We start from the raw sequence: 20,026 nt of genomic DNA, 5'->3' as shown, positions 1-20,026 counted from the left end.
ACAAGGCTTGGAAACTCTGAGACCCTTGAAAGTGTGGACAACTGGTCTAATCTTTCTATATGCAGTTCATTCCAACAGAAAAGAGAGCTATAAGTGAACTACTGATTTCTTCCTGCTCTACTCATCAACCTCTGGATTTGACCAATGCCAGGCATTGATGTGGGGATTTTGTAATGGTAAGCTCTCTCTTCTGCTTTTGACAACTTCCTTTTGGTTGAAGCAAATTACAATTTATAACAGCAAACTAGATTGTTTCTGTATAGGACTGCCCCAAAGAGAGGGAGTGATGAGCATTGTAATGGTTTTTGGAGGATGGAATCTTGCAAATGGCATTTGGATAGTACTTCTAAAAAGTGGATGTGGGAGCCTCCCAGTGGTGGGGAAATGATGAGGGGAGCGGCAACCAGTAGCTGCCAGCTTATCCATATTAATAATCTATTCATTCAAATATGTTTTACTTCGTACGAAGTCACAAGCTGGGAAAAAGGGAACAAGCATGAAAGTAGACAATGCTTGTTATTCTAATGATGGTTTTCAAGTAGAGCCTTACTCTACTTGAACAACTTCGGCCACTTGTGAAATGTTCTTAAGTTTTTCTCAGAAGAACTTCAAAGTGGATGCCATCAGTAGTAGTAGAAGTAGTAGCAGCAGCAGCAGCAGCAGCCATGTATACTTTTCCTTTCATGAAGAATCTAGTGCTATGACAATGGGTCAAGAACACAGTACAGTATAAGTTCCTTTTAAAAATAATTTTTGAAATAGCACATACCTCATCAACTTGTCCAACAGCTCCATAGATCTTTGCCATTTGTCCTATCAAATTAGGAAAAGTCTCCCCAGTCTCTTTCAGTATAGGCAGAAAATTGGCCAACAATTCTGGTTCGTAATCTGATATTTCTATGAATATATCTAGGATGATGTCATTATAAAGGGGATCTCTTAGATGACAAATTAAAGAAGAAATACATTCTTTAAGAACCTACAAAAATAAATCAATTCAAGTTCAATTATTGCCAACATATACAGATAGTATACTGCCTGAAGTTATACATTCATTGATGTAACATTTCATTATTAAGGAAATCCTTTAAAAACCCCTATAATATTCACAGGTTTCTCCCCTTAGACTAATATGAAGTTTTATTGATTTAAAACAATTTTGAGTTAAAGTCTCTGATGATAGAGTATTATGAAAAAGCAACAGAAATGCCCACTTTCTTTTAGGAATGCTTAAAATCTCCCATTTTATGCCTAAAGAATGAATTTAGGAGGCAGATCTTCAGATAATTTAAGTTAGCATCTGTCTATATATTGTACTGAAAAGTTACACATTTACAGCAGTTAGGATTCAGGTCATTGACAATCTGAGAAATTATAGTCACATCACTATAACATTAACTAAAATCAATCAAAACAAGACACACTGTTATAATCAAGTGCACAAGAAAAATGTGGTGATGGAATCATACATATGGGATTGATTTATGGAACTATGCTAGAAATCTATTGTACATAAGTATTCTTATATACTAGTTTTGCAATATCATGGTTAAAAACTGAAATTATAATCTGCATGACTTTGCAAGAATACATCTGAACACGGTAGGAAACTAAATTAATGGACATGCTTTACAAAAATCTAAATGTACAGGCTTAAGTTTTCTACAAGACACAAATAACCTAAAAAGAAAATTTTGAATATCACAATAACAGTCCTGCTTGTAATCAGGACCAATCACATATTCATCATCTAGTTAGTGACATACATTCAGTTCATATATATAATATGCCTAGATCAGGAAATCCATGCACAACCCAAAATGAAAAGCAGGATATTTAGGACAGAGTTATGTTCATGTATACAAAACTGAGAAGGCATCTCATTCCATTTTGAATACTTCTAACCTTAACCCATTATCTGACTCTGAAGTTCACATGTATCTTAATTTGTAGTACACCTCTACCTAAATAAGAATTTGATTTCATGCTGATAGCAGCTCTGTGATATAAAATATGCTGAAAGACAGTGAGTTATCTAAGGCTTCATAATTAGGTTTCTGGATGACAATGAGTGCTTCCTACCTGTCCAATTCTATTTCTTCAGTGACTTGCTCTCTCTTTTTCTCTTCTTTAATTTCTTGAAATGTCAAGTCACAGTTCACAAACTAAGTCTCAAAGGTCCCCAATATTACAGTAAACAGTTTAACAGAAGAATGGGACTTATGCTGAAAGTGTAATATGGCCTATACTCAAACAAAGACTAAAATGGGCCCTGTCACATTGGAATTATGGAAGAAATTATATCCCCTCAGCTACTATATATTTGTAAAAGTTTCTTCAATTGTAATTTATAAATTCCTGGGGCTTTTTTTTTAATTCTTCCAAAGACTACTGAAATGTATACCCTATAATTTGGTACTATTGTATCTTATGATAAGGCCCAATGTGTCATAGCACAAACATTCTGCCTATGCAACAGAAGTGACTGTACATGAAACATGAAATGTTTGTACTATGTTATTTTTTTCTGCTTACTCATAAAATTACTTGCTCTTCTTTGCTCACAAAACATCTTCATGTTTGCAGTATACATTTTGGGGGTTGTCGGCAATGATGTCATTTCATTAGTATAAGACTTACCTGAACTAGTCCAGCTGTAGGCTCCAAGGGAATATCCCTTTACAGGACAGGTTTCAATGTAAGGACTGCGCTAACATTGGATGAACAATGTGTTCTAGTGATGCTTCTGAGATCACTTGCATTATGGGACTTGGAAATGCAGGGGTTAGCAACAGCCCTTAGTCTCATTTTGCAAGCTGTGGAATGCTTCCCTGATTATATGCCATGGAAGTTCAGTGGCAAAATGTCAAGTATCATCACAGCAATTTGCACATACTGTACTTACTTACGGAAGAGTTGAAATAGGTTTATTAGTCCAAAACACTGGAAAACTTCTTATCTTTGTGCTATGGATGTAATTTGAGGACAGGATCATTCCCTACAATCCCTTTGCATTTTGCATTGTACTGTATATTATGAACGGAGAAACTGTTTTCTTGGTTGTATTTGTCTGAAAATTCTCACTGGTTTAGACTCAGTAATTATAAGCTCATAGACATCATGTTCCTATGAAACACTTAATTATTGATATTAAAAGAAGGATCACTTTGTTTCTGATTGAAAATCTTCTGGTTTTCTAACCTACCAAGGCTATCAGTGGGCACTGTTATCATCCCTTGATTATTTTCAGTAAGTTCAATGATTACATTCAATTTTGTGCTTGAGATGACATTTGTCTTTCTCATACAACATGCTCTTACTATATGAATGTGAGGAGGGCAGTTAAAACTGTACTTCCTATGCCCGGCCTCTACTAATTCAATCAAAAATGGGAACCTGTGAGTATACAATTGTATGAGCATTAGTCCTTTTTCCATACCAGTCTCAAAAAAACTCCTAGTTATCTGATTGTATGGTGAGAGTTCAGTGTAGTAAGCTTTATGCAGACATTGATGAAAAAAATGAAGTTCAGCCTCTGTGGTCTCCCATAAATTCATAGCATGTCACTGTGGTTAGGAATGGTTCAACTTCTACTGGACATGGCTAAATCAGTAATTTCCTGATGAATGGTGAGCCAGAATGTGTGATCTGATACACAATAACCCTTCATGTATTGTATATATTATTATTACTATTTACTGCAAAACTGAAATTTTGCATTTAATGTGTCTAATCTAAAACAAACAAACAAACCACACAAAAACTAGGCAGGATTAGATCTGGTTAGTATTTGGATGTGAGACCACCAGAAAAATCTGAGGACTAAATACTAGATTTGGAAGTTAAAGAAAGTCCAGAAAAAAGGCAACAGTGAACCATTTTTATCTTGTTGCCAAGAAAATAATCTGGACATGTCCGTGTATTCAGCAGGAATCTAGCTTGACTCAATGGAGATTTTGTGATACTTTGAGCTCACAACAATCCAAGTCCTTTTTAAATCCAGCAGTACAATGGATCTTATTATTTTTATGCTACTGATTTCAAGTATTTTGTTGAAATCATTAAAACAAGAACTTCAGTGGCTTCTATTGTATCCTTTCTACATGCTTTGCCACAAGGTAGTTTGCAACTGCGGAGGTTGAAGTTTTGTGTTTCCCCATTTTGGTTTCATTTCAGGTATAGTACCAATGTTAAATTAGGATACCTAATTAAAGATTAATAAATGCAGCAGCCCTATTTACTATGCTAAAGTGAAGCCCAAAGAGAGGGCACTCTACATCAGGGCAGATTCTGCCAACTCATTCAGCCTTCCACCACTATGCTAACGTTCCCCTTCCTCTTTTGGGGGCTGATATCTGAATAGTTTTCAAACTCAGCAAATCTTAATGCAAAGTTCATGGTTGGAGAGGCAGTTCTTGAAAAGTTACAGGTAGGAACTTCTGGATCATGGCCTAGTGAGAAACTTAACTGTACTGGAATGTATCAAAATGACAGGCTCCTTTGACTCAACAGCCACATGTATTGAGTTGGACAAATATGAAATGAACAAAAATTACCTCAGGCTGTTTTTTCTTTGCCACGGTTAGCAAAAGCTGTAAAAGATGCTGCTGCTCAGATGGTTCCAGATAAGGCATCAGTCCTACCAATTCTCTCAGGTGGTTGTTTAAAGATTCTTGTTGCTTTTCATACAAAGATGGCAATACACGGAGCAATGTGGAATTCCCTGAGAAGAACATGGGAACACAATCATAACAAAGAACCTACTCTATTTTCTCTGTCAACAAGGCTTTAATTTTGAATGGTCTCAAGCTGAAGAGATAAAGCAAAACAGAATCAGGATTTTATTACCCATGGTTTCTGGGAATGATGTATGTGGGAAATGAATGTTTGCAGCAAAACATATGGCAGAACAAGAGAAAAACAGAAATCAAAATATTATTTAATGTGGAATGTGACTAAGTAAGGCAACATGGCTTTGTATATAAACGAAAACTATTTTTTAAAAAAACATGGTATTTAAATTGAGTATTAAACAACATTGCTATACTGACTATTAAAAAACTATGAAAAGCCATTATAACTTACCTATTCTCTATCTCACCTCAGCTTCAATTTAAGTAACCTATTTTAAGTAGCCTATATCAAACTTAAGTGAACTATGTTAAACAGAAATCTGGAAGCAATATTTTTTATAGCCATGCATTTAGCACAAAGGTACACTGATAGTAACATTGGATACAAGTGCTCAGATGCTGATAAAGTATAGGCGGGGGGAGAGTAACCAAGACAAAATAGCCTTACAGTTTTGGAAGAATGTTTGAAGAAATGCATGCACAAGCTGATGTGAAGCCAAATTCACAGAGAAATCTGTAACATGAAACATCATACAAGCCAGCCCTGGAGTGACTGAAGTTCCATGCTGACAACATATGGAAAACATCTGCCTATCATGATATTACATGGTTTCACTCTCTAAATCTTCAAAACATACTGAAATTCTCTATGGATTTACTTTCTAGCAAAAAAATATTCATGTTGGACTTCTGTACTTTCTATTATTTTAAACCATCAACTATATGATAGCAAAACTTCAGTCTTTTTAATAGAAACATCAGTTGAAACATACATACATACATACATACATACATATGTGTGTGTGTGTGTGTTTCTGTGTGTGTGTCTATATACACACACATCAGCATCTTGTAATAATAATAAAATCATTATTCCTAGATGACATCACTTTCTAATTAGCACTCCATGTCTGAGAACCATGCAGATATATCAGTTTTTCATCAAACAGATACGAACTAACAATACTTAGTTTTTCATTATATCTTCATTATATACAATAGTGCCTACTGTAATCTTGGTCCTGAAAATGACCAAGTGGAATTCATATTTGTCAATAGATTTACTCACAATTTTTCAGTAATGAATTTATTTACTAGTAGCATCCCAACATCCATTTCAAGTGAGGGATTTGTTCATCATTGTCTTGTCTTTATCTTAAGCTGCTTTTCCACACTGTAAGCTACAGAATATGTTTGAAGCAGATGACCTACATTCAGAAGCATGATCTCTCCTTCTTCTAGTATAGAAAGAAACCTTATTGGAAAAGGAGTGTGGATTCTGTGCTCTTCTATGAGGACATTTCAGTCACTAACGTTTCTCTTTAAGTTAATGTTGGTTCACAAAATACTGACAGTGAACATTCATCAAATTATCTCAGTAAAATATGACATATCTGGGAGGGTAGCAGAATTATATCTACATATACAAGAATTAATACATCTCTGAATACTGATTGCTGGCAGAATTGGGGAATGAATAATGGATAAGGGCATTATTCATGGCCTCGTCATGATTTTCTTGGAAGCATGGGGCTATACTCTGGTGGGAAACAGATGTTGGACTAAATGGGTCCTTGGTCTGATCCAGCAGGCTTTCCTTTATGATTATCATCCCTTATGACTGGGATTCAGATGCCTGTAACATATATTATATTTATTTTAACACACTCTGGTGTTATGGGTAATATATTCTGTTTTACATAATTTTGAAAATATTTACTGATTTTATTGATTTTTATTTGTAGATGCTTTAGATGGCCTTATTATGCAAAAGAGCCCTCTCAAGGCTATATATAAAATATCAATAATAATAAATTCAGTGGAATGAACAGTAACTAAAAGCCAGAAATAGCAAAGATAAAACCAAATTCAAGCATTAAAGTAAACTACACACACTAAAACAATTTTCTTTAAACAATTCTATAAAAATATACATTCTAAACCTACATCCTCTTCTTCCATATGCATCTCTGCAATGGCCTGGCATGATATCATCCAACTATTTAGTCTAGGGATGTCTGAATCAGCAGAAGACTAGGCAGGATTGCCTCATATAGCTAATTAAGTCTTTTCTGCATCAGAACAAGTCAGCTACCATGCTGACACTGACCTAGGCCAGTTACAGGATGCTTCTGATGAAGTAAGATGAAGCTTCCAGACACATGGCAGAACTAAACATGCCTGTATGTTAAGCTTGGAATATAAGAATTTAGCCTGCCAGGCCTCTTATAGATATATTTCTGCTTTAAATATCCAGATAGGATATCTTTAAGTCAGACTAGAAAGGAGCATGCCAGGGCTTGAGCCTTGACATTATCATTATTCAAATGTGTTTCTTAAGCCTCCTGACTGCATGTCAGCAGATGTTCACTCTTAAAACAAGAGATGCCTTTTTGTATAAATCTTGGGAACCAGTTGGGTCCTTATGAATTAAATGGTATGAAGTAAAAGTTGGCCAATGGATTATTCCAGAGGGAAAATGTTTGGTGAAATGAGTTATGAATGAGGCACCCTCAGCCTGCTGGTTGAAGTTGGATAGTTTCTACTGATGTTAATACATAAAAGGTATTTTATATGACCAAATTTTGCCCTGTTGTTTACCCAGCACACAACGAGCATTGGTTTCAAATTCACACTTCATATATTTTGGAACAGTGATGATCAATTACTGGCTGCCAGCAACTTAGGTATATTTTTGTAAAGTTGTCACCCATACAGTATTCTTGATTTGTGAAAACGTAAGACTAAAATTGGAAGGAATTCTATTTTGTAAAATAAAATATGGGCTAAACCTTTTCAAGGAACTGTTTAAACCTTTAAAATAATATTTTATCCATGGGAATATGTTCAACTACTGGTCATGCACTGTGTGCTGCTAGCTTGACAATATAAATGGGTAGGATTTTGAATGATGAATCAGGACCAAAACAGACATTGAATTAATTTTGCCAATGCATTTACCATGCACAAATTCTCTTAGGTAACTAGCAGACATAGGCAGACTTGAGCGACCTGGGAATAATTGGGGTAAGGAAAAGAAATTAAGGAAGGCAAAGTAATTTTCCTCCCTACCACCATAACAAAATTTGCCCCTCTGAAGCTACTATCTTCATTTTCAGTGATGCTTTTATTCTTTAATCATAGACTCACACAGATAAATGTGTGGCAGAACATACTATGAGTTCAAGGGGGATGTGAGCTGAACCCATCTTTGGAATGGTGAGTGGGATTCAGTCAAGTAGAAAGATGTTTTTTCACCCATACGTTTTTCATCCACACATTTAAAATAAGTCTGGAAAAGTGTTTCTGGAAGCAATGCAAAGTAACCAAACAGCTTTATTTCACAGAGTACTGGATACTTTAAGGAATTATTTTTAAACAAGCAATGTGTGGAAGTGGAAGAAGACAACAGAATAGGAAGGACAAGAGACCTCTTCCAGAAAATTAGAAACATCGGAGGTAAATTTCAGGCAAAAATGGGTATGATCAAAAACAAAGATGGCAATGACCTAACAGAAGAAGAAGAGATCAAGTAAAGGTGGCAAGAATATACGGAAGACCTGTATAGGAAGGATAACAATATCGGGGATAGCTTTGACGGTGTGGTCAGGGAGCTAGAGCCAGACATCCTGAAGAGTGAGGCTGAATGGGCCTTAAGAAGCATTGCTAATAACAAGGCAGCAGGAGACGACGGCATCCCAGCTGAACTGTTCAAAATCTTGCAAGATGATGCTGTCAAGGTAATGCATGCTATATGCCAGCAAATTTGGAAAACACAAGAATGGCCATCAGATTGGAAAAAATCAACTTATATCCCCATACCAAAAAAGGGAAACAGTAAAGAATGTTCAAACTATCGAACAGTGGCACTCATTTCACATGCCAGTAAGGTAATGCTCAAGATCCTGCAAGGTGGACTTCACCAGTTCATGGAGCGAGAATTGCCAGATGTACAAGCTGGGTTTAGAAAAGGCAGAGGAATTAGGGACCAAATTGCCAATATCTGCTGGATAATGGAAAAAGCCAGGGAGTTTCAGAAAAACATCTATTTGTTTTATTGACTATTCTAAAGCCTTTGACTGTGTGGACCATAACAAAGTGTGGCAAGTTCTTAGTGGTATGGGGATACCAAGTCATCTTGTATGCCTCCTGAAGAATCTGTATAACGACCAAGTAGCAACAGTAAGAACAGACCATGGAACAATGGACTGGTTTAAGATTGGAAAGGAGTACGGCAGGGCTGTATACTCTCACCCTACCTATTCAACTTGTACGCAGAACACATCATGCGACATGCTCGGCTTGAGGAATCCAAGGCTGGAGTTAAAATCGCTGGAAGAAACATTAACAATCTCAGATATGCAGATGATACCACTTTGATGGCTGAAAGCGAAGAGGAACTGAGGAGCCTTATGATGAAGGTGAAAAAAGAAAGTGTAAAAGCTGGTTTGCAGCTAAACCTCAAAAAAACCAAGATTTTGGCAACCAGCTTGATTGATAACTGGCAAATAGAGGGAGAAAATGTAGAGGCAGTGAAAGACTTTGTATTTCTAGGTGCGAAGATTACTGCAGATGCTGACTGCAGTCAGGAAATCAGAAGACGCTTAATCCTTGGGAGAAGAGCAATGACAAATCTCGATAAAATAGTTAAGAGCAGAGACATCACACTGACAACAAAGGTCCGCATAGTTAAAGCAATGGTGTTCCCAGTAGTAACATATGGCTGCAAGAGCTGGACCATAAGGAAGGCTGAGCGAAGGAAGATAGATGCTTTTGAACTGTGGTGTTGGAGGAAAATTCTGAGAGTGCCTTGGACTGCAAGAAGATCAAACCAGTCCATCCTCCAGGAAATAAAGCCAGCCTGTTCACTTGAGGGTATGATATTAAAGGCAAAACTGAAATACTTTGGCCACATAATGAGAAGACAGGACACCCTGGAGATGATGCTGATGCTAGGGAGAGTGGAGGGCAAAAGGAAGAGGGGCCGACCAAGGGCAAGGTGGATGGATGATATTCTAGAGGTGATGAACTCGTCCCTGGGGGAGCTGGGGGTGTTGACGACCAACAGGAAGCTCTGGAGCGGGCTGGTCCATGAAGTCACGAAGAGTCGGAAGCGACTAAACGAATAAACAACAACAACTGGATAGTTGTATCAGCTGTGGCAGACCCCTTTCACCAAAACAAAACAAAACAAAAAAATCCTAGAAAGATGCTATATAATGACATAGTAGCATTCCCACTGGACCATTCTGTTACCAAAATGAAGGCCACATGAGTCTTGCTTTTATCACATTTCTGTCATGTTAGCAAATAAATAAATAAATAAATGAGTATGAAATTCTTTGCAGCCTTGTATAGCAGTAAAATGGTATCTTCCTCCTAAGCTTCTTCAAAAAAAGAAAACTTTTGCTTCATTTGAGATTAATAGCCCAACAACAGGAAGGGGGTATATTATGCCCACCACTGACTGACACAGGTTAACTCCATCACAATATAAGCATTCATGCTGGGCCAAAACTGTGTAAGATTGAAGTCCCTTGGCTACTGTTAAAAATAATAATAGGATTATCTTATTGCCTGTATTCTTTTCCATACGTATTTAATAAATACTTAACATGACATGAAATGGAAGATTCTCACCTTTATTTCACTAGCTGTTGTCTATAGCTACAGCTGGCACTGTGTCATCTATTTTTGTTTTATCAGATTTTTATTGGGAGAGAAAGAAGGATGAAACATGGAACTGCAGACCACACAGCATTTATCATATCTAACTCCAGTCAGAAATGTAGATTATAAATGAAGAGGTAGTTTATCCCAGTTTGATTAAATGCCCCCATATTTCACACAGTGGTTCTGTCTGAAATATTCTGATTCTTACATAATTTACAGAGGAATGTTCTTTTAAGGTACACATGAGAATCAAAACATTAAATAAGTATAAGCTTAAGCAGAACAAGCTATGACATGCAATTCTTTAGAGAAATCACATTTATCCTTACACATTTCTAGTGGAGCAAACATTAGCTTTTCATATATTTAGAAATTCTGTTTCTCAAATTCCTCCTTAACCAGGCATAGTCCCCTTAAGTAAGTCTTATTTTCTAATTGTATCCAGGATATGAATTAAAAACTCATTTCAAAGTATTGTTCAAACAACATGGCATCTCGATTTGCATAGAATGCTTTCTAGAGATATTCAAGATCAATGTCTAGAAAAGATTGTTCTGGGGGGGTGAATGCATCCAAACAAAATTTTAGGAGTGTGTGTGTGTGTGTGTGTGTGTGTGTGTGTGTAATCAGCTGATTACCAGAATTAAATGTGTAACATATTTTTCCTGTTCAAGTGAACAATTGCTATTAAATAATTGCTATTAGAGGAAAATGGGTCTCATATATTCTTTGCAACATTTTACATCCTCTCTGTTTATCCCAATATTATACGTGTCTTTAACGATAAAAATGATATTCCCAAACAGAGTTCTGCAGTTCTATATCCAATAACAATAGATAAATTTTACAAATGAATACTAACAACTACTGGAGTTTAGTATGTACTTTCCAGTTGTAACCAAAGAATCTCTGCAAATTCTTATCTTTCTTTAAGTCAGCAAATCCACATTTTATTTATTTGCCTTGTTTTTCACTAAAATCCATGGCATTTTTTTTTTAAAAAAAATCTAGCCTCCAAAGAGCTCTGCAATTTGCAAGAACAGACTTTCCATCATTTCTCCCCTTTCACTCCTTACTAATCCACCCACATTTCAGACTTGCAAGGTTCAGGATTGTGCAATCTCCATACCTCCCCCTTCCTTACAGTTCCCATCCAAAAAAATTAATAATAACCAGAAGCACTCCTCTTACAGCACCAGGACTAGAATTACTCATTCATTCAAGCTCAGGCACTCTCCCAGTATTATTTAAGGGCTTTCTCTCTTGGAATCATCTCTACTCCAGTCTTGCTAGAGATTAAGACACTGCAACATTTAAGGAAGCAGCTGGGAAATTCTATCCAAAAATGTTTTCTTTCGTGATTCTGTTTTTTGCTCTCTGTTATTCTTCATTTACTCAGAACACAGATGAGTATGAGGATCTCTTCTTCTTGAATTTTGACAATGAAATAGAGAGTGTAATTCCTGCTACAGAAGAAAGTAAGTACTTTCTACCTTTCTCCCTTAGTCTTTAACTGCAAACTAATTGTTTCTGTATTAGCAATAGAAATAATATTCAGAGTTCATGTTTCTTATTTTTCCATTGTTGCAAAACCTGTAGCTAGCAAACTCAAAAATAGCATTAATGTTACAGAATGTTCATTTAGCCAAGACAGAAGACTAGCACATTTCTCTGCTCTTATTTTCTAGGTTATGCCCTTGCCTTATTTTCTAGAGAAAGAAAGCATGTAAAGAATCGTGGAGTACATATTTCTTTAAACAGCTTCTCTGGGGATAAAATGGTTCAAACATGTAGTATAATGTTTACTCTGTCCTCTATTCCAGCCATTTCATGTGATTGTCAGCGAGAACACACAGAATGGGACAAGCTCTTCATTATGCTTGAGAATTCCCAGATGAAGGAAAACATGCTGCTTCAGTCTCTGGATGAAGTCCTTAAGGTGGAGCTGCAGATGCTGAGAGCAGAAATGCTGCAGTTTGTGGGAAACTTTGCTGGCACGTGCACGACGTATATCGAGAAAACAACCTCCCAGATCTGGAGCCAAATGGACCAGATGATGGCAAAGAACAAAGATACCGGGGGTATTTCTGGGATGCTTCATGAGACCAAGCAAGAAAAGATTCTCCAAGACATTCTGCAGTTGAATCAAAATCTTTCCAACCGACTCAGGCAGCTTGAGCATGCTTGGCAGGGGAGAGCCAAAGAGGGGGATCAGCAGAGCCATGTGTCAGAGGAAGGCAGAGTCGGCTACATAACTAATGGGGACAATTTCATGTTGAAGTCACTGTGGCAAGAACTGCAGGAAACAAAAGCTGAGCTGAAAGAATCCCAAAAGAGGACCACAAAGCCTTCCTTGCCAGCTGGTGAGTCAGACACTTTTTCCAATGTTACTATTGCTTTACACATTCATTTCCAACCAACCACATTAACCTTAAGTGTGTTAAATAACTTTACCTGATGCTAAGGGGCCATTATTACGAAGTTGGAGAGAACTGGGTGGGAGCATGTCCAGCTTGTACAGTATAGCAGCCAGACAATATGAACTCACAGTGTAGTGTGAAAGCCATCTCCAGTATTCACAGCTTCAACTATGATGCTGTAGCTTAAAATATGTTCATTGAATACTTATATTTGGCCAATAGAGGGCTCCAAAACCATCTACAGATAGCTCATTAGTAAAGCAATGATGAAGTTTTGCTAAGTCGTTTGCAGTTATTCCCTTCCATCCTTTATTTTGCAGAACCAATAACAACAATAAGTCATTGACAATCCCAATCAATTCAGTTTTCTGGCTGTCCTCTGTCTTCTTCTAACATACCTGCTGATTCCTTCATCGCATTCCTCAGGGACTACTTCTGAACACAATCTGACCTTGTGAGCTCCCTCATTATGTCAACAGACTATTCATCAATTTAATTCTCATGCTTCAGGGCATAAACAGATCCTCCACAGGGGTTCAGGAGAGTGGAATAGCTCACACTCTGTGAAGCACAACTGCTCAGCCATATATTACAAAGATTCCCCTCAACCATTCCAGTACTTTTAATACCCAATCTGAACGTGTTGTGATTTATGCTAAGATAAATAATGAAACTATTTAGGTTAGATAACTTTGAAACATATTCTCTCACCCCATTTAAAGTCTAACGTGTTCTTTTTTAAGGCAGCTGTATCCCTCATACCTAGATGTTCTATTATGTTGATTTTAAATAGCTGTTGGTATGCTATAGAAAGAACGACATAGGTCTCATATAATTAACCACACAAAAGAAGAGTTGCCACAGTTACCAGAGGTTCCCTAATTCTGTGGCATTCCTTGGACAGATTAGTGGTCTCTAAAGCAACAGCTGCTTATGATCCTGAAACACTGCTTTTATTTTATAAAATAAAGTAGTGCTGAGAAATAAGCAGATGGTTAAATAACTCATGCTGTGTGTCATGCATTCATTAGTCCAAAAGGTTTGTTAGAACCATAGTCAATATCTAAAGGTCCTTTCAAAAGTATGTGAAACGGTGGGAAAGTCCTATATTGCCAAGCATCCTAATTTTTGGTAGTAATTTTAAATTCAGTTAATTTAGAACTATTCCAGAAAATGAAATTTTAATTTGAGCAAGATGAGAATAAATAAGTTTGGACGAGCACATTGGGGAAAGCATAACAAAGATGATGCCATGCTGTTCACACTGATTAATTTTCAAAAGATAAGGTTATATTAAAATGCCATGCTTAAAAATATTATTACTTTTCTCTGAAAAGGCCCACATCTGTTCCTGAGGAACTATAGAAACTCCTGATGGAGCCTTAATTATTTTAATGGATAGGATAGGAAATTACTAACAATGCACTTCTTGATCAGCCATTTGTTTTGTTAAAAATAGATATCTAGCATTAATACATCCTTTGAAGTAATCTTAATAGCTATATACTCATGACATAAACGTAAAACAATTAATTGAGAATTCACTGTGCAAAGGTTTTACTAAAGTCCCCAAAAGGAAAGCATTGTCAGAACACTTTTAGTACTGTTTATTCTTGGCTGCTCCCAACAAAGGTTTGCATTACGCAATTGCCTCACCTCATAATGGTGTCTATAGGAAATCCAGACAATGTCACCTTTTAACATCTTTCTCCCCCACCCCAATTTTTTTGATGTTTTCTTTTACCAGAAAAATCCATCAGAGGGAAGAATGGAATAGATGTACCATTTCTTTTGTCTGATAACTTTTAGACCGACGGCTGCTGGCGTTATCTTGATTTCAGGGAGAAAGTTATGCCACAAGTAGCCATCTGCTCTTCCCTCTCCCTTGTAACATTTCACAATACAGAATGTGCGGTGTGCTTTGTCATAATGCTGTAAGCTTCCCAACCCCACTTCACTTCTTTGGCTATTGCATGAGAGAGGAAACCTCACAATGGAATGATGTCATGCATGCTTCACATTACTAGTTGTTACAGAAGAGAGGGAGGAGTAGGAGGAAGAGATTACGGATTGCTCTTTGCTAAACTTTGGAGGAAAATGCATGGAGCAATTGAACTAATCTATGAAGTGATAAGTCCAAATTAACTCCACCAAATCTTCAGGACCTGTTCTTAATTTACCATGTTCTGACCAATGATATAACTCAGTTCTATTTGTTTTGACAAGGGGGAGGAAACTCATAATTTGATTAAGAACAAAAAGTCTAACTTTTAAAACTATTCCACAGATCCCTCTGGAAATCTGTTTTCAAAAGAGTTTTCAGCAACTGGTTTTGATTTCTCACACATTTTGGATTCCTGCCAGGTTGATTCTTAAGGGGTTTTCTGATCACACTATTGTTGGTGACTTACAAAGCTGGTTTTAATTTTCCCTACCCCTTGATAATAAAGTTAGAAATCCTGATAATTAAAAAGCCATGTCACTACACAGAGCTCTTTGCCCTTTGAAGAAGTATCCCTGCAGATTTTCATGACCCATTGCCCCTATTCTCAGTGGTCGAAAGCATTTTAACATGCTCAGAGCTCAGAGCATATGACACCAGCCCAGTATGAGAAAGTAGAAAAGGTATACTAATTATTACAACTGTGATTTCAATATCCATTTTACTTCTGAAGTTCAAAGAATCTGAAATGCAATGTTTGATGATTATTCGTAATAACCATACAATACCATATCTCAAATTCCTGTGATCACTTTCTCATACATTTATTTAAAAAAATTCTAAATTGTACTTACTGTACTCATCTATAGCTCATTTGGCAGTAGACAACTATAATTCAATTTCTGTCTCTTATTGCTTCAAACTGTTTATCCTCTAGTTCTTTACCTATGATTTTTGTACAGTTGAGATCTTTTTAAACAAAGTGGCAGGTCGCAACATGGAAAATTAATTCCAAACCATGAGTTTTCAAACCATGAAAATGTGCAAACTCGCACTTTAGGGCAACATAAGATAATACTTTTTGCATGAGAAAATGATAAAAAGCATTTTTTTCTGATGGTCAAAATGGCCAAGAATTTAGTGTAAGACTCTGATAACTTCAATACATACTGAGGTAGGTACTCTATCAGTTATGCCATTGATAAAGATCTGCCACTTATTTATTTATTTATTTATTTATTTTCTATCCCGCCTTTATTATTTGTATAAACTCAAGGCGGGGAACATACCAAATACTCCCTTCTCCTCCTATTTTCCCCACAACAACCACCCTGTGAGGTGAGTTGGGCTGAGAGAGAGAGACTGGCCAAGGTCACCCAGCCAGCTTTCATGCCTAAGGTGGTACTAGAACTCGGTCTCCTGGTTTCTTATTTCCTCATTTCTATTTACATGCTGTATCTAAAATAGATATAGAAGTGCATGCAGCAGGCAGATATACATGCCAAGCCCATAAAACAATTAGATTACTTCAATTTGTAATTATAGATGCATTTAATTTAACTGTAATATTTTGCTAACAAATTTATGTTTATCATGCATATTATTTGTCATAATAAATTTAAATTTAAAAATATAGGTGTAGAAATACTTCAAATGAAATATCACTGTTTTCCTTGATGTAATAAAAAAGTGTCAGAAATCCAATAGGTGAAAAAGCTAATCAGAAAAAAAAAATCTCTAATCCTTATTATCACAGGCCCTAATCAGAAAACGTATGTACAAGCTTTGGGAAACTCCTGATCTGTAATATGCTTGCCAAAGTCTAACAATATTTATGTAATTTTTGAGTTGGCCTAATATTTACACATAGTATACGCCATGAGTAAAAGTCTTTTTGAGTAGAAATTGGTGACAAAGGGTTTCTTCCGCACTCCTCTCCACCCCACCCCATGGCATGGAGATGGATTGCCAAAGAAATTATGAAAAGCAAATGGGGAAAACCTATGGGAATCATCTGGGTGTTTTACTGAAAGAGTTAGACATCACCTTGAGATTAGTTACATGTAACAAAAGCTACATTATTTGAAATTATTTTCCAATTATTGCCTCCCAGTGTAAATTCTTTATAAACAGAGGATTATCTAGTTCAGTGGGAGATGGTCCCAGTGTCCTAGTATCTCTGCTCCCCCCCCTTTAAAAGGTTGTGGGGTGTGGTGAACTTTTGGGGGGAATGCCTTTGTGTCAGTGTTGACTTGTAGCAACTGCCTGGACAAGCCCTTGCAGTTTTTTGGGCAAGATTTCAGAACTGTTTGCCATTGCCTTCCTCCTAGGACTGAGGGAGAGTGACTGGCCCAAGGTCACCCAGACTTGGGCCCCAGGCAGGACTAGAACTCACAGTCTTCCGGTTTCTAGTTGGTGCCTTAACCACTACACCAAACTGGCTCTCTTAAAAGGTATTACAAAAAGGGAAATAATTTCTTTGCCTAAGAGCCAGAAGAACCACTGTCCTTGGTACCATACTTGGTATAGTTGCCTGGTTAATGGACACATTATTTGACTGATACCTAGAATCATATTATGTTATGATTATCCCAGATATGCATAAGCCTTGAATATTATTCAGCTTATTGATAACAAATACATTCTGTTGTTTTCACAGGTTGTGAAACAGTTCTTTTATTCCCTATGCGTTCTAAAAAGATCTTCGTGAGTGTTCATCCAACTGGTGAGATGACACTCTTGTCCTTCACTGTCTGCACATGGGTTAAGGTAACTGAAGCGCTGGACAAAACTATTGTATTCTCATATGGAACAAAGAATAATCCCTATGAAATTCAGCTTTATCTGGACTATGACTCAGTGATTCTTGCTGTAAATAGTGATCTTAACAAGATAACTGCCCCAAAGGTCATTTCTTCTGGAGAGTGGACGCACATCTGCAGTACTTGGAGTTCAGTTAATGGAAATGTTTCTTTATGGATAAATGGAAAGGTTGTGGTCACCTCTTCAGATATATCTGAAGACCACATCATTCCAGATGGTGGAATTTTGCAGATTGGCCAGGAAAAGAATGGCTGCTGTGTTGGAGGTGGTTTCAATGAATCTTTAGCTTTTTCTGGAAAAATAACTGGCTTTAATATTTGGGACAGAATCCTCAGTGATATAGAGATAATAAGACAGTCTGAAGAAGATACATGCAACAGCCGTGGCAACATAGTTGGGTGGGGTGTTACAGAGATTCTGCCTCATGGAGGAGCTCAGTATGTTTTTAGCCCCTGAACTAATGTTCTTCAAAACTCTATATAAAGTCAAATACAACAAACAGAACCTATAAAATCTGAATATAGAATTGGTCCATGATACAGTTTCCACAGGAAAAGCAGAAGTATCAAGAACATTCAGAAGTCAGTTATCTCTGCTTCACCCAAGAAACTCTGCATAAGGCTTCACATGGCAAGAAGCCTTTGGATGACTGCCATGGCTACAACTATAATCCAATATCTATGATCTCTGGAGTCCATAAAGAAGAAAAGTGCTGTCATAAGAAGATTGGGAGATAGCTCTCCACAAATGGCTAAAGCTGCTTTCAGAACAAGCAGTTGCTAAGCCAGTAAGATGAATTTTAACCACATGAAATCTCATTCATAGAGGATTCATGTATATAGGGTACAATTTAAAATTGCTACCATATGAAAGTTATATCATAGGCTCTTAAATATATCTTGTTAAGAGTCAGTATGTAAACATGCAGGTCTAGACCACTATATGGATGCAACATTCTCTAAGTACATACCTTAATCAAACCCTAAGATGTTTTTGAACACACTCTGAATTACATGATTACCATTTATCATGGTGGGAAGGCTCGTAGCTATAATGACCCTGAAAATGATGCTAGCAGGACCTCCTGATAGGATTATCCTTGCTGATAAAACCAAAGGGGAAGTGTGGAGCTAAAAGTAATCCACAATGGAGTTTAAGGCAGGTGGAGCTCTGCAGATCTGAGGAAAGCTAACCCACCTAGAAAACTTCAAAATGAAATGCAGAAGAAAGCAATAGTAAACTATTTTGGTATTGTTGCCAAGAAAATCATATGAAGATGGCTCAAATATTTAGGTAATTTCAGTTGCTAGAAAATGAGACCTCCAGGTTGGGGTGGGGGGGAACTCTTCTAGCAACTGAAAAGAAAGTTGAATTTTTACTAGTAGATCTGATGCTGAGGACATGGCTAAACCAAACTGACAAAGAAGTCTGGTCACTGTTGTGGTCAGAACTGAAAGAGAAGTTCCTCATTTTACAACAACATTAGCAATTAAAACAGAGAATGTAAGAAGCATGGGCCAAACAAAACTTGAAACTGTTAAAGTGGAAATGAAACACACTAAATTAGATGTTTTAGGAATAAATGAACTTAGACTGAAATGGATCACCTTAATTCAGATGATAAAGTGATATACGATTCAGGGCATGAGCCCATACAAAGGAATGGAATGGCAATGAGACCCCAAAAGAATATCACTAAATATGTGCTGGCTATAAACCAATAAACAATAGGTTCATATTTATTAGAATTAGCATATATTAACTGAAAGAACATCTATGTTATACAAGTGTATGCTGCTATTTCAAACACAACAGAAGAAGATATTAAGGAAGTATATCATAATTTGCAAGAGGTGCTAAATGTAACAGCAGGAGAGGTAATATCTCCATCGGGTGACTTTTTAAACTCGATACAATAAATAGTTTAATATAGTTTTTGCAAAGATAATTCTTTGTTTGTGGGCAACACCTGCTTCAAATAACACATGTACATCAGTGGATTGAAAACAACAGAATAAAACTTGCTATAATATAGGAAAAAGAAGTGCAATCTCCTCAGCCAGATTACTTCCAAGGGCATATTATAGAACACACCATGTCGAATTCATGCAGTGCCAAATGCATAGGTTAAACATTAAAAAGTGTTTAAAAATAGGTGTGCCAGCAAGATTGGACTTGGAGACACATAGTCATAATATAAAATCAATACAGAGAATAAATCAGTATGCTTAATTTATGCAAGAGAGAATCTGAGGAGTTATGCAAATAGATAAGAGACACTGTGAAAACTGAAGTGGAACAAAATCTTCCCAAAA

General features: G+C 36.7%; 2 protein-coding genes across 2 annotated transcripts in view; one reads left to right on the top strand and one right to left on the bottom strand.

The window, feature by feature from the left end:
• VEPH1 (ventricular zone expressed PH domain containing 1) overlaps window positions 1–20,026 on the bottom strand; it is a 115,566-nt gene that overhangs the window by 80,830 nt on the left and 14,710 nt on the right. The window contains exons 4-5 of the mRNA XM_063307773.1: window positions 4,557–4,723; window positions 770–979 (exon numbers count right to left, since the gene is read on the bottom strand). Of these exons, the coding sequence (XP_063163843.1) occupies window positions 770–979; window positions 4,557–4,723 (377 nt within the window). The remainder of the gene's footprint in view (window positions 1–769; window positions 980–4,556; window positions 4,724–20,026) is intronic.
• PTX3 (pentraxin 3) lies at window positions 11,824–18,210 on the top strand. The gene is made up of 3 exons (XM_063307881.1): window positions 11,824–12,004; window positions 12,350–12,889; window positions 17,548–18,210. The coding sequence occupies exons 1-3, from the start codon at window positions 11,872–11,874 to the stop codon at window positions 18,165–18,167; spliced, it is 1,293 nt and encodes a 430-aa protein (XP_063163951.1). The 5' UTR covers window positions 11,824–11,871; the 3' UTR covers window positions 18,168–18,210.

This window comes from Candoia aspera, chromosome 6 (assembly GCF_035149785.1).
Source record: "Candoia aspera isolate rCanAsp1 chromosome 6, rCanAsp1.hap2, whole genome shotgun sequence".
In the NCBI taxonomy this organism is placed as follows: Eukaryota; Metazoa; Chordata; class Lepidosauria; order Squamata; family Boidae; genus Candoia; species Candoia aspera.
Note: the sequence above shows the minus strand (reverse complement) of the source record. Positions and strands in the feature narration are given on the sequence as shown.